Source organism: Peromyscus maniculatus, chromosome 20 (assembly GCF_049852395.1).
Source record: "Peromyscus maniculatus bairdii isolate BWxNUB_F1_BW_parent chromosome 20, HU_Pman_BW_mat_3.1, whole genome shotgun sequence".
NCBI lineage: Eukaryota > Metazoa > Chordata > Mammalia > Rodentia > Cricetidae > Peromyscus > Peromyscus maniculatus.
The window spans coordinates 41,589,009-41,602,465 of record NC_134871.1 but is presented as its reverse complement, the minus strand read 5'-3'; the positions used below and the strand labels follow the sequence as shown (position 1 = coordinate 41,602,465).

The 13,457-nt window shown below is 42.9% G+C and overlaps 1 protein-coding gene across 2 annotated transcripts; it reads left to right on the top strand.

The window, feature by feature from the left end:
* The first annotated feature begins 3,973 nt into the window (after nucleotides 1–3,973).
* Nucleotides 3,974–8,440, top strand: LOC143269688 (DDB1- and CUL4-associated factor 1-like). 2 transcript variants are annotated; one of them, XM_076555696.1, is made up of 3 exons: nucleotides 3,974–4,974; nucleotides 5,134–8,088; nucleotides 8,179–8,440. In XM_076555696.1, the coding sequence occupies exons 1-3, from the start codon at nucleotides 3,974–3,976 to the stop codon at nucleotides 8,438–8,440; spliced, it is 4,218 nt and encodes a 1,405-aa protein (XP_076411811.1). The 2 variants fall into 2 exon arrangements, with proteins under 2 accessions (XP_076411811.1, XP_076411810.1); XM_076555695.1 differs by having other exon boundaries at nucleotides 3,974–8,088.
* Nucleotides 8,441–13,457: the final 5,017 nt, after the last annotated feature.

Genomic DNA, 13,457 nt, shown 5'->3' with positions numbered 1-13,457 from the left:
GACCGACCTAGGCCCTCTGCATGTGACTGTTTTGTAGCTTTGTCTGTTTGTAAGGCTCCAAGCAGTGAGATTATGACCTGTCACTGACGGTTAGCTGGCTTTTGGGAACCTGTTCCCCATGCTGGATTACCTTCCCCAGCCTGATTCAGGGGGAGGAGCTAAGTCCTACCTCGTGGTGATATTGTGTCCCCCAATATATTGTGCGCCCTAATAAAGTTATCTGGGGTCTGAAAATAGAACAGCCACTGGATAGCCATAGAGTCCAGATAAATGGTGGCCAAATGACTTTAATCAACAGAAAAATGGCATACACGGCTTTAATCCTATCATTCAAGAGGCCGAGATCTTTCTGGATTTCTGTGAGTTCAAGGCCACACTGAGAACAGAGGCAGGTGTGGTGGCACACACCTTTAATCCCAGCACTTGAGATCTCATGTCTTGCTTGAGAGAGACACATGCCTTTAATCCCAGGAAGTGATGTCAGAAAGCAGAAAGGTATATAAGGTGTGAGGACCAGGAACTGGAACTAGAAGCTTTCAAGCGTTGTAGCAGCAGTTCAGCAAGATCCATTGGGGTGAGAACTCAGAATCTTTCACAGTCTGAAGATTCTTGGAAACAGGATCTGATCAGGAGTTGTTGAGGTAAGGTTAGCTGTGGCTTGTCCTTTTCCTCTGATCCCTCTTTTGTTCACCCCAATATCTGATTCCGTGATATTTACTTATTGATTGATTGATAATTTTTTGGTTGTGTTTTTTGTTTGTTTGTTCTTGGTGATAGGGTTTCCTGTGTAGTTTTTTGTTCTGTTTTTGTTTCTGTAACTGTGTCTCATCTGTTCCTCTGACCTTTCAGAATTCACCCCAATACTGAGATCTGTGTTGTTTTTTCTATGACCATTCAAGTTTCATCTTGCACTATCTCAACTTTAGGTGCCATGCTATGCTTAAGCCCTTAGAACGCCGGCTCCTTTCTGAAAGGAGACAGGAGGAGTGGACGGTTGGGGAGCAGGGTGGGGGAAGTGGCAGGGGGAAGGGAGGAAACTTGTTGGTTCATAAAATGAAGGAAAAGCCCAGCGGTGGTGGCACACTCCTTTTTAAACTGCACTTGGGAGGTAGAGCCAGTCAGATCTATGTGAGTTCAGTGTGTTCAGGGCCAGCCTGGTTTACAGAACGAAATGAAGGAGAGATACCAAAACTTCGCAGAGAAATTCTGTGTCAAAAAAAAAGGAAAAAAATGTTAAAAGAAAAAAAAAAGACTGAATATAATAACTGAGCTCAACTGTTCTTCAATATACTATAGTGCAACATTTAACAGAGGCTAACTATTTATCTCAAACTTAGCTCTTAGGATTTTAGAACCAATCACTGTAGGCTAAGGTTTTTGAAATGTGTTCCTCATTTGTTCCTAAATCTAAATTCCCTCTAAGTGATTTTTCAGTCACACTGTTTTGAGAAAAGGCAAGACTACCCTTGTATTTCTAATTTCTTTTGGCCTCTAAAAAGTGTCAGCCAGGCGGTGGTGGCACATGCCTTTAATCTCAGCACTTGGGAGGCAGAGGGAGGTGGATCTCTGTGAGTTGGAGGCCAGCCTGATCTACAGAGTGAGATCCAGGAAAGGCGCAAAGCTACACAGAGGAACCCTGTCTGGAAAAACAAAAAATAAAAACAAAAACAAAAGTGTCAGATGACCTCTCCAGCACAGTGCAAATGTGGCTCTCAAGGACCCATCTTGCAAGTTCAGTGCTTTCAAGCCTTGTAATCCACAACTTACTGAGCAGGATCATCTGAACAGCTCAGCAAGATTATCTAGGTATCTTCCAGGGACATAAACCCCAGACAGAATGTCTGCAGGAGCAAACTGCCCTCTGTCTGTTCTGAGTTGTCATGGCACATTCCTGAGGTCCTTTCTGGAACTGAGGACAGCAGGTGGCCCTACCCTAAGATGGGGTCTGTATCTCCTTCATATCCCCATTAAATTGTGTACCCTAATAACAGTTATCTGGGTGTCACAGAACTGAACGGACACTAGATTAGACAGAAGTCAGAAAATGGTGGCACACATGCCTTTAATCCTATCACGTTGGAGGCAGAGATCAAGGCCACACTGGGAACAGCCAGGCATGGTGACACACACCTTTAATCCCAGGAAGTGATGTCAGGAAACAGAAGTATATAAGGCATGAGGACCAGGAACTTGAGCCTTTGAAGCTTTTAGGTTTTTTGTCAGCAGTTTAGCTGAGATTCATTCTGGTGAGGACTTAGAATCTTTGAACATCTGAAGATTCTTGGAAACAGGATCCGATGAGGAGTTGTTGAGGTGAGGTTAGCTGTGGCTTGTCCTATTCCTCTGATTTCTCAGTTCTTCACTCCAGTATCTGGTTCTGTGTTATTTATTTATGTATTTATGTATGTATGTATGTATTCATTTATTTATTTATTGTTGTTATCATTTTTTGATTTTCGAGACAGGGTTTCTCTATGTGGCTATTTTTTTTTAAGCTGGAGCTTGTTTTGATTCTCTGACTTTTCAGATGCATCCCAATACCGAGACTTGAATTTTTATTTAATATGACCATTTAAGATTCATTTCCACTACCTCATGCTATGTTCAAGCCCTTAGGCGGCCCGCCCCTTTCTGAATGGAGACAGGAGGAGTGGATGGATGGGGAGCAGGCTGGGGAAGGTGTGGTGGGTGGTAAGTGGGAGTGGGGGGGTTGGGAAGGGAGGAAACTTGTTGGCACATTAAATAAAGGAAAAGTCGGGCAGAGGTGGCACAGATCTTTAATCCCAGCACTCAAGGAGCAGAGCCAGAGAATTTCTTTGAGTTTAAGGCCAGCTTATTCTATCGAGTAAGATCCAGGAGAGGCACAAAAAGTATACAGAGAAATCCTGTCAGAGAAAAAAAATGTTAAAAGAAAACAAAACAAAATTGAACACATCAATGGAGCTCAACTGTGCTTCATAGACTATAGCACAACATTTCTAAGAGGCTAAACATGTGTCTCAAAATTAGCGCTAAGGATTTTAGTTCTAATCACTGTAGACTAGGCTTTTTGAAATGAATTTACCTCATTTATTCCTAAAATCTTAATTACTTCCCAGTGATTTTCCAGTAAAACTGTTTTGAGAAAAGGCAAGATTTACCCTTGTATTTCTAATTTCTGTTGGTTCTAAAATAGGTCACATGACCTCTCCAGCATAATGCAGATGTGGCTCTCGAGGACCTATCTTGCAAGTTCAGTGCTTATGAGACTTGTAATCATGGAAATTGTGCCAACACACATTGTTGATCAATGACAATGTTAAAGGGGTGGCAAAGGTGCAGCCATATTCATCCATACCTATTGCTCAGATTCTAAAGGGATAAGAAAATATATCATTCCATTTCCCTGGAAACTGGGTGTTAACCTGAGCAGAGGCCATCTACCTGGGAGTATTTCATTCAGATTTACTTCAATTTTAGCTTGAAAATGTGTTAGTGGTCTTATACTTGATTGGTGGGATTAACATTTTCTGGACAGCCCAGCAAAATTCAGACCACACACTCTAATTCTAAAGCTGGACCTTCACTCGGGAACTCCTGGCCTGAGACCAAATTGAGGCACCTACCTTGAGGCATTCCATGGCTCTGAGGCTGTTTTGAGTTCTCAAACTATCAGAGTGAACTTCCAAGCTGAGAAATGTAGCAAGCAACTAGAGAGGCCTCCTGGAAAGCGTCTCACATTCTGGACTGGCAGCTGTCCTGGTAACTCTGCCCCCAATGTCATGGAGGCTCAGAAGATGATTTAAGATATAAATGCAAGGCGTGACTTCTCTATGTCTCTCTGCAGATTTCCTGTTGGCTAAAAGACACATCTAAGCATCAGCCTCTGACTACAACCTACTCCAAACAACCTTGATCCCTGGACTTGCTGAAAGCAGATATAAAAGTGTTCAGCCAATCTGAATGCTCCTTGGCTGTTAAGCTGGGACAAGCCATGACTACAGTTGTGGTACATGTGGACTCCAAAGCTGAGCTCACTGCCCTGCTGGAACAGTGGGAAGAGGACCATGGAAGTGGGCAGGATATGGTACCTATCCTTACCAGGATGTCAGAATTAATTGAAAAAGAAACTGAAGAATACCATAAAGGAGATCCTGACCCATTTGATGATCACCATCCTGGTCGAGCTGATCCAGAGTATATGCTGGGCCACTTGCTGAGAGTATTCTCCAAGAATGATGATTTCATGAATGCACTGGTGAACGGGTATGTGATGACAAGTAGAGAGCTCCCTTTAAATACTGCAGCTTGCAGACTGCTACTGGACCTCTTGCCAGGTCTAGAAACTCCAGTTGTCTTTCAAGAAGAGGAAGGGATTGTAGAAAATCTTTTCAAATGGGCCCAAGAGGCTGATCAGCCACTGAGGACATATTCTACAGCACTGTTAGGAGGTGCTATGGAAAATCAAGAGATTGCTGCAAACTATAGAGATGAAAATTCACAGCTGGTGGCAATAGTGCTTCGCAGACTGAGAGAGCTACAAGTTCAGGAAGTGGCTTTGCGGCAGGAAAGTAAGTGTCCTAGTCCACAGAAGCTTTCATCAGAGCCACGTTTGCCTCTGGATGAGGAAGCTGTGAATATGGACTATGGTGACATGGCAGTAGATATTGTGAATAGAGAGCATGGTGACAGAGAGAATGTTAGGAGAGGCCAGCAGAAGTTGGATTTCTCACCTTCTGAGCCAGATGGTGTGTTTGCTGAGCTGTCTAATAGCAGCTGGTCAGAAATGTCCCCCTGGGTGATTGGCACCAATTATACCCTCTATCCAATGACTCCCACTATTGAGCAGAGACTTCTTCTCCAGTACCTGACCCCTGTAGGAGAGTATCAGGAGTTACTTCCCATATTCATGCAACTTGGATGCCGAGAATTGTTGATGTTTTATATGGATCTGAAACAGACTAATGATGTCCTGCTTACTTTTGAGGCACTCAAGCACCTAGCATCTCTCCTGATCCATAACAAATTTGCCATAGACTTTGTTGTACATGGTGGAGTACAGAAATTACTGAAAATTCCTCGGCCTTCTATGGCTGCAACTGGTGTATCTATATGCTTGTATTACCTGTCCTCCAACCAGGATGCTATGGAAAGAGTTTGCTTGCATCCCAACAGTGTTCTCTCTGCTGTGGTGAACTATGCCCTATGGTTAATGGAATGTTCTCATGCTTCAGGATGCTGCCACGCTACAATGTTTTTCTCAGTTTGCTTCTCATTCCGGGCTGTCTTGGAACTCTTTGACTATTATGATGGTCTGCGTCGTCTAGTGAACTTGATCAGTACTTTGGAGATTTTAAATTTGGAAGGCCAGGGTGCACATGTGAGTGATGATAAAATCCTTGCTACCTGCCAAAGGGGCAAATATACCTGCATGGCTCTGCGAAAGTATTTTGAGGCTCACTTGGCCATTAAACTGGAGCAAGTCAAGCAGTCACTTCAGAGGACTGAGGGTGGTATTCTTGTGCACCCTCAAACTCCCTACAAGGCATGCTCATACACTCGTGAGCAGATTGTGGAAATGATGGAGTTTTTGATAGAATATGGCCCAGCTCAGTTTTATTGGGAACCTGCTGAAATCTTCCTCAAGCTTTCTTGTGTGCAGCTCTTGGTGCAGCTTATTTCCATCTCCTGCAAGTGGAAGACCTATCATGGAAGGAATGACACTGTGCGCTTTGCTTTGGACGTCCTGGCTATCCTCACTGTGGTGCCAAAAATCCAGCTCCAATTGGCAGAGTCGGTGAAGGTCTTGGATGAACGTGGCTCTACTGAATCCACTGTAGGTATCAACATCATTTTGGGAGTGGCTGAAGGTGAATACTTTATTCATGATGCTGAAATTCAGAAGTCAGCCCTTCAAGTAATCATCAATTGTGTATGTGGCCCAGATAACCGAATATCCAGTATTGGTAAATTTACTTCTGGAACTCCTCAGAGAAAGCTATTTCAGAACCCCAAGAGCAGTGAACATATCTTGGCCAAGATGTGGAATGTGGTCCAGTCTAACAATGGCATCAAGGTGCTTCTGTCCCTATTGTCCATCAAGATGCCCATCACAGATGCAGACCACATCAGGGCCCTGGCCTGCAAGGCCCTAGTGGGTTTGTCTCGAAGTAGCACTGTTGGACAGATTATCAGCAAATTGCCACTTTTTAGTAGCTGCCACATTCAACAGCTGATGAAGGAGCCAGTGCTGCAGGACAAGCTTAGCAACCATGTCAAGTTCTGCAACTATGCAGCTGAGCTCATTGAGAGAGTATCAGGAAAGCCTCTTCTGGTTGGCACTGATGTGTCCCTGGCCCAACTACAGAAAGCAGGTATTGTTGCCCAGTCAAGGATCTCCTTCCCTGAGAAAGAACTGCTCCTGTTGATAAGAAACCATCTCATTTCTAAAGGACTTGGAGAGACAGCCACTGTGCTGACCAGAGAGGCTGACCTGCCCATGAATGCAGCCTCACATTCTTCTGCCTTCACCCCTGTGACTGCTGCTGCTTTTCCACTCTCTCTTCCCTGGACTCCTCGAATTGGCAATGGCATTGCTGGCCAACTGGGCAACCATACAGCTGTGGGTGCTTCTGCCCCTTCTGCCTGCCTTGCTGAACCTCTGCCATGCGTAGCTCAGGATTCATTGGCTTTGCCTGGCCCATCATATGCAGACAACTCCTCTTTAATTGGCAGGACCAGTTTTATCAGAGAGAGGCCATCACTGTGCAATGGTAGGAAAGTTCAAGTGTTGCAGCAGAAGTCAGACCATGGTGCTAATAGCCAGAGCCCTGCTGAAAAAACACACTTGGATAGACATCTTCCTTCCCCACCAACACTGGACAGTATCATCACAGAGCATCTTAGGGAGCAACATGCTCGCTGCAAGAACCCCATTGCCACGTGTCCAACTTTTTCTCTCTTTACTCCTCACCAGTGTCCTGAGCCAAAACAGAGGCGGCAAGCACCAATCAACTTTACCTCAAGGCTAAACAACAGGGCATTGTTTCCAAAATATGGAGGAGTGGATGGCGGATGCTTTGATAGGCACCTCATCTTTAGCAGATTTCGTCCTATTTCAGTGTTCCGGGAAGCTCATGAATATGAGAGTGGCTTTACCTGTTGTGCATTCTCAGCCCAGGAGAGGTTCCTGATGCTTGGTACTTATACAGGGCAGCTGAAACTCTACAATGTATTTAGTGGACAGGAAGAGGCCAGCTACAACTGTCACAACTCAGCCATCACACACCTTGAACCTTCCAGGGATGGGTCCTTACTTCTGACATCTGGCACTTGGAGCCATCCTTTGTCTGCACTTTGGGGGATGAGGTCAGTATTTGATATGAAACATTCCTTCACAGAAGATCATTATGTTGAGTTCAGTAAGTACTCTCAGGATCAGATCATAGGCACAGAAGAAGACATTGCCCACATTTATGATATTGAGACTGGCACCAAGCTGTTGACTCTGTTTATCCCAGATCTTGCCAACAACTACAAGAGGAACTGTGCCACCTTTAATCCTACAGATGACCTTGTCTTAAATGATGGGGTGCTCTGGGATGTCCGCTCTGCCCAGGCCCTCCACAAGTTTGACAAGTTCAACAGGAATATCAGTGGTGTTTTCCATCCCAATGGGCTGGAGGTCATCATCAACACAGAGATTTGGGACCTGCGAACTTTCCATCTTTTACACACAGTTCCTGCTCTGGATCAATGTCATGTGGTGTTTAACCACACAGGGACAGTGATGTATGGAGCAATGTTGCAGGCAGATGATGAAGATGACTTCTTGGAAGAGAGGATGATGAGCCCTTTTGGGTCATCCTTCCGAACATTTAATGCGACTGATTATAAGCCTATAGCTACTATTGATGTGAAACGGAACATCTTTGACCTGTGTACAGACACCAAAGATTGCTATCTTGCTGTCATTGAGAATCAAGGCAGTATGGATGCCCCTAACATGGACACAGTATGCAGGCTTTATGAGGTGGGCAGGCAGCGTCTGGCAGAGGAAGAAGATGAAGAGGAGGACTCTGAAGAGGAAGAACTGGAGGAAGAGGATGAGTACGAATATGATGATGATGATCATGATCATGATGATGATCATGATGATCATGATGATCATGATGATGATGATGATCATGATGATGATGGTGATCATGATGATGATGACACTGATGATGAAGCAGTTCTTGATACTGACCAGTGGCTGGAGGCAGAAATGGAGGAGGTTGACAATAGTGAGAACACAGGACAGTATGAGGACAATGACTTTTCTCCCTCTGATGAGGACCTAGCAAGCCTAGAGGAGGTAGAAGAGGGTGAAGATGAAGACTCTGATACAGAGGAGGAAATGGAAGTGATCCTGGTGGATGACAGCTCAGAGAACTCTGACTTGGAAGATGACATCATCTAATTTCTGAATGAGTGACTTACCAGTCCCCACTTGAAAGAAAACCTTGGTAGGCGAAGGAAACTGAGTGAATGGATTCACAAAACCTGCCTTTGGCTGTCCCCTGGGCTATCTGTTAAGGATATTGAGTGTATTTTCAATGTATTTTCTTTGTATAATGTCTTTACTTAAAAAACCAGAAATGGTTTTAATAAACCTTTAATAAAGAAAAAAACCCAACAAGCATTTATAACTGAGTTTCTCAACTTCTTTCCACCAATCTATAACTGCACTTCATTTTCTTTGGAGGAAAATGACTAACAACAATATAGAGGCATTTTTACATACTTATTTAGATGAAGAGGAAATTTGTGGTTTCTTAAATTGATAAAGATTAAGAATATTTTATTATAAATATAATATATGATTTTTTAAAGTCTTTGGTTGACTCAAGTTAATTTGTATTCCTTTGTGGCAGAACGGGAATAGAAGGCATGGCCTGCTACTGGGAAGATGCCTAACTCCCTCCCTTGGAGTGCAGGCAATAGTTGTGTGGACCTTGGTTTGGTGGAGTGTGGGAGCCCGTTCTGGGTTTCCTCGTGGCTTTACCCAGCAGGTCCAAATAGAGGATGATCAGGACCACGGGCCTGCGTGCAGGTGTCTGAGATGGTCTGCACTTGGCTGTGCTGGGGGAGGAGGTCTTTTGCTCCACCCCTTGGCGTCTCTATAAAAACCCTGGACCAGAGACAGTCCGGGACTGTTGGAATAGGTTCCAGGCCCTCTCGATGCTATCCTTTATTTTCTATCTGTTTATCTCCACAAGATTCTCCGCTATAAATCCTTCTATCTAATATTTCCTGCTGATCGCACTCAAGAAAACTCTGGGAAGCTGTGGGGGTGGTGGGTAAACGCCCCACAGAATGGCGCCATGAACAGGGACTAAAGAAAAAAAGGGACTAAAGAAAAAGGAAAAAAAAGGGACTAAAGAAAAAAAGGGACTAAAGAAAAAGGAAAAAAGGGACAAAAAAGGGAAACAAAAAAGGGGGGACTAAAGACAAATGAACAGGGACTTAAGATAAAGTAATAGGGACTAAAGATAAAGGAAAATAATAGTTTTAATACAGAGTTTTTGGTGAAAGTGCTGAGTCAGCCCTGCCAGTGGAAAGGCATGCCGGTGTTATGAAAAAAATATATATATTTTATATATATATTTTTTGGGAAGGCAGGGGTTTTATCCTCGAGAGAAAAGGAAAGCGGACTGGAAGGATGTCTGATGCTGCAGCAAAATTCTCTTCTGTCAAAATTTTCTATCTTCTATCCCTTTCTCAATTTCTATCTGTGAAAAATAAGTATAAGGTATAGGGTAGTAATATAGTTTAGGAAAAACTTAGAAGTGTAAGATTGTGTAGGAAAAAATAAGTAAGGCAACTAGACAGAAAAACTCTTCAATTTTCTAACTTTGGGGGCTTTCAAAGCAAACTGGGGAAAAAAATCTTTCTTTGGGCTTTACGGGTAGTAAATAAGCTCTTCTTTGAGCTGATGGGGAGGAAAAAGTTTCCTATGGAAGCTTTTGACCTGGGGACAGCTGCAATGCTAAATCCAAGCAGCAGGAGTAAGAAATTTCTCCCTGAGGCAAAAATGGGGGTGTAAGAAGACAAAGTTTAAAGTTCAGAAGTTTTGGGAAAAGTTGGTCTTTCTCCTGGGGGGGGGGAAATCTTTCTCTTAAACTATAAAACTTTTCCTTGAAAAATTGGGGGAAAAAATCTCTAAAAAGCCTTAATCTTTCTTAAAAGCTCTCTTAAACTTAAAAACTAAAGCCTTTCAGAACTCTCTCAGGACAAAAATTAGAATCACCTGAAGGTATTAGTATGGGGACCACCTGTGATTAGCTCTAAGGGAAAACAACAAATTTAAGACAGCAAAACCTCTCTAAGTTTTCAAGCTTTAACAATCCTCCCTGCAATGCAGGAGGCTGGAACAAGTTTCTAAAAACCTCTTCTAAGCTCTGTCTCTTCAAGCTAGTAAAAGACAGTGGGTCAGAGTTACCCTGAGGGAAACGCTTGGGAGAGTGTGGGGAAGAGATACAGAGAGCCCAAAGAGGCAGGAAACTTTACCTGAGAAAAGCAAAAAAGCCAAGCTTTTCAGTTACGGCTGAGTTGAGGCATCAAGGGCTTTGTCTAAGTGAGCATTTCAGAATGAAAAGGTGCTCCTAATCTTCCTAAAGCAAAGATCCCCTGAAGCAATGCAAACTGTTAGCATTGTATCCTCGCTTCTGACCAAAAACCCAGAGGTGAATGGCCAGCATCTCTGAGTTGGGGTGCATTTCGGGGATACTAGGGTTCCTGCAGTGGTAAACTTCCTGGAGTGCACAGCTGAGGTAGGAAGGTGCAGGACCCCGGGGAAGATTGCTAATGAACAAACAAAGCTAAAGCCGGTAGGAACAGCACAGTTGTCCACTTTCCTACAAGTCCCCGGTTGATAGGTCCACAGCTGCAAAAAGAAATCTGAGAAAAAGCTTTCCTATCAGAGTAAAGACCTTTCTGGGAAAACAGTAAAGCTGAACTGTGTCTGAAGCAGTCATACTACCGAGTCAGAACGCTGTCTGGGGAAAGAGCCCAGCCAGGGCAGAACAGAACTATCCAGGAGAAAAGCTTTCTTTTCTATCGGAGAAAGCATCTCTTTGAGAAAAGCTTTGTTTCAACTGACTCCTGGTGAAATGAGGGAGTGTAGCCCTGAGGGGTGATTACCTCTGGCATAAGCTCTGTCCTTGAGCACCCACACAAACAAATGCAACCCACTGGGGGACTGGGCCAGGTGAAGGCCTGATGAGGCAAAGCACCCGTCCTAATGGGAGTTTAGAAATGGCAAAAACCTCCCTTGTTAGATTATTAGTCTGTTCACAAACCACACAGACCCTGAAAACAGAATCGGACTAAAGCCCCTACCTTCAGTAGCAAGGAAAGCCGCTATAGTGTCAGAAACTGTTTCTGGGGTAGCTGGATAAACTGAGACCAAACTGGATACTGTCAGGGAGAAAGACTCTGAAGAAACAGAGGGGACAGATTCCTCCCCAGAAAATACATAACCTGACAAAGCTACTAGAGTTTGAGGCAGTTTGGGGGGAGAAAAAAAAGCCCCTACCTTCAAAGGCAGCTAGCAGAGGTACAGAGCCACAGACAGATAGCTGAAGCTCTGCATCTGGGGTGGGGGAGGAACAAGCAAAATGAGAATAAGATCAGTGGGAGAAAATCTCTCTGAAAGAGCTATGGAAAAGCTCTGTTGCAAATGATCTTGTTTTTCACTGACTGGCTAAGGCAAACACAAGCCCGAGGAAAGTTGCTATCAGAAATGCCAGCCTCAATGTTCGCTAATGAGGCAGATGCGGTTCTGATTCGGGGGCCAGTGTCAAATGAAGTTGAAACACCTGTTAAAGCCAGCTGAGGAGAATAGAAACCTCCCAATGTGCCATAGCTGAAAATGTAAAATGCTTGTTCAAATCTCCCATTGCAAAAGCAAAAAACTTTGTTCAAACCTCCTGGGCAAGAATTTGTAAGCAAGTCTAGAAAAGAGAACCAGTTGACTCTCAGATCCAAAAAGAACTATGGGAAATGACTGATATAAGGGAAATGATATAAGAGACTGATATGGGACTGATATTATTATGGACAGATATAAGGGAAATGCATTCTGGGAAAGGTAGTTTTTCCGCTAAAGATGGTGACATTGCCCTGAAACACTTTTGTCAGCTCGAAAATACATTCATGGTAAACTTAAAATACAGCTTTTAAAAGAATAAGGAGGAAAATCGTCTAAGAGTTTAAGTGTCAGTTCCAGTGAAAACTTGAAAGGGTATGGAACTAGGTGCTTCGCGGTTTGGGGCTCCCTTGGTAAAATGCCTTATTTACCCTAATAGCTGTGCAAAGTTCTTACGGCAGTTGGATGACAAAAAGCTACCTGTAAGAGCAAACAAGTCACTTTAAAATCCTTAAAATACCACCTAATAGCTGTGCAGTTTTTGGCGAAGAGCTTTACAGCAGCTAAATATGGTAATTTCACCCTCAGTGTGAAGTGAAGTTTTTTGGTAGAGCAAACCAAAAATACTGCTGTAATAGAAACATTTGTCTGAATTGAAGCATTTAGGGGAACTACTATGAATCTGGGTGAAGGGAAAGCCTATAGTTAAAAACTATCTACCGCTGACAGTGCATCTCTGCCGGTCCGGAATGGCTGAGAGAACTGGCAACTTTGGAGTGTGGCTTCGTCCTGAGAATGTTACAATCCGCGAGCAACAAGTATCACAACTCTATAATGACAACACTCACTAAATCCCAGTGCTTTATAACAAAGCTAACTATAAACTGTAAACTTTAGAAATGATGTACATACTTCCTGTCTAGTTAAGAGAATCTTTCTGATAGAGATGGTGATAATAATTAAGAGTAAGAAGTAGAAAGACAAATATAAGATATGTGAGTTTGTAAAAATTCTGTCTTGTTAGATCTGTGTTAAGAAATCTTTAGGTGTTTGCTAAGTTAGATATATGCTAATGGTAGCCTATATAAGTTTGTAAAGTAGATCTATAGAGTTCCTTTAAGAATATAAGCTTGTAAGAAGTATCTAAGGTAGTCTTAAGATATGTAGTAATAAACATGTAAGATGCTAGTTGTAAATGTAAGTTTAAATAAGAAATAAGATGGAATGAATATAAATATATAAGAATTAATAAGAAATATATTTGCTAAAGTAGTTCTATAGTTTCCTTAAAGTATAAATAAGTAGATGTTAATATGTTATATGTGAGTTTGTAAAAATGTGTAAATGTTGAGTGAGTTTATGCTTAAGCACATGTTATGTGGGTTTGTAAAGTGTAAATGTTAAGTGTGAGTCTATTCTTAATGTATATTGTGAGAACACCTGAGACACAGGAGATAGTGTCCTAGTAGACTGCAAAGTAGGCAGTCTGAATGGTTTCAAAAGCTCCAGAAGCAGCTAAGAAGCTAAGAATGGCAGACGCCAGAACCAGCACAAGGCATCTGCAGCT

What these genes read in the sequence shown, in the direction of transcription:
- LOC143269688 (XM_076555695.1), top strand. Translation starts at nt 3,974, where the DNA reads ATGACTACAGTTGTGGTACATGTGGACTCCAAAGCTGAGCTCACTGCC. An exon ending in GAACTGGAGGAAGAGGATGA is followed by an intron (nt 8,089 to 8,178) that starts GTACGAATATGA and finishes TGATGATGATGG; the next exon opens with TGATCATGATGATGATGACA.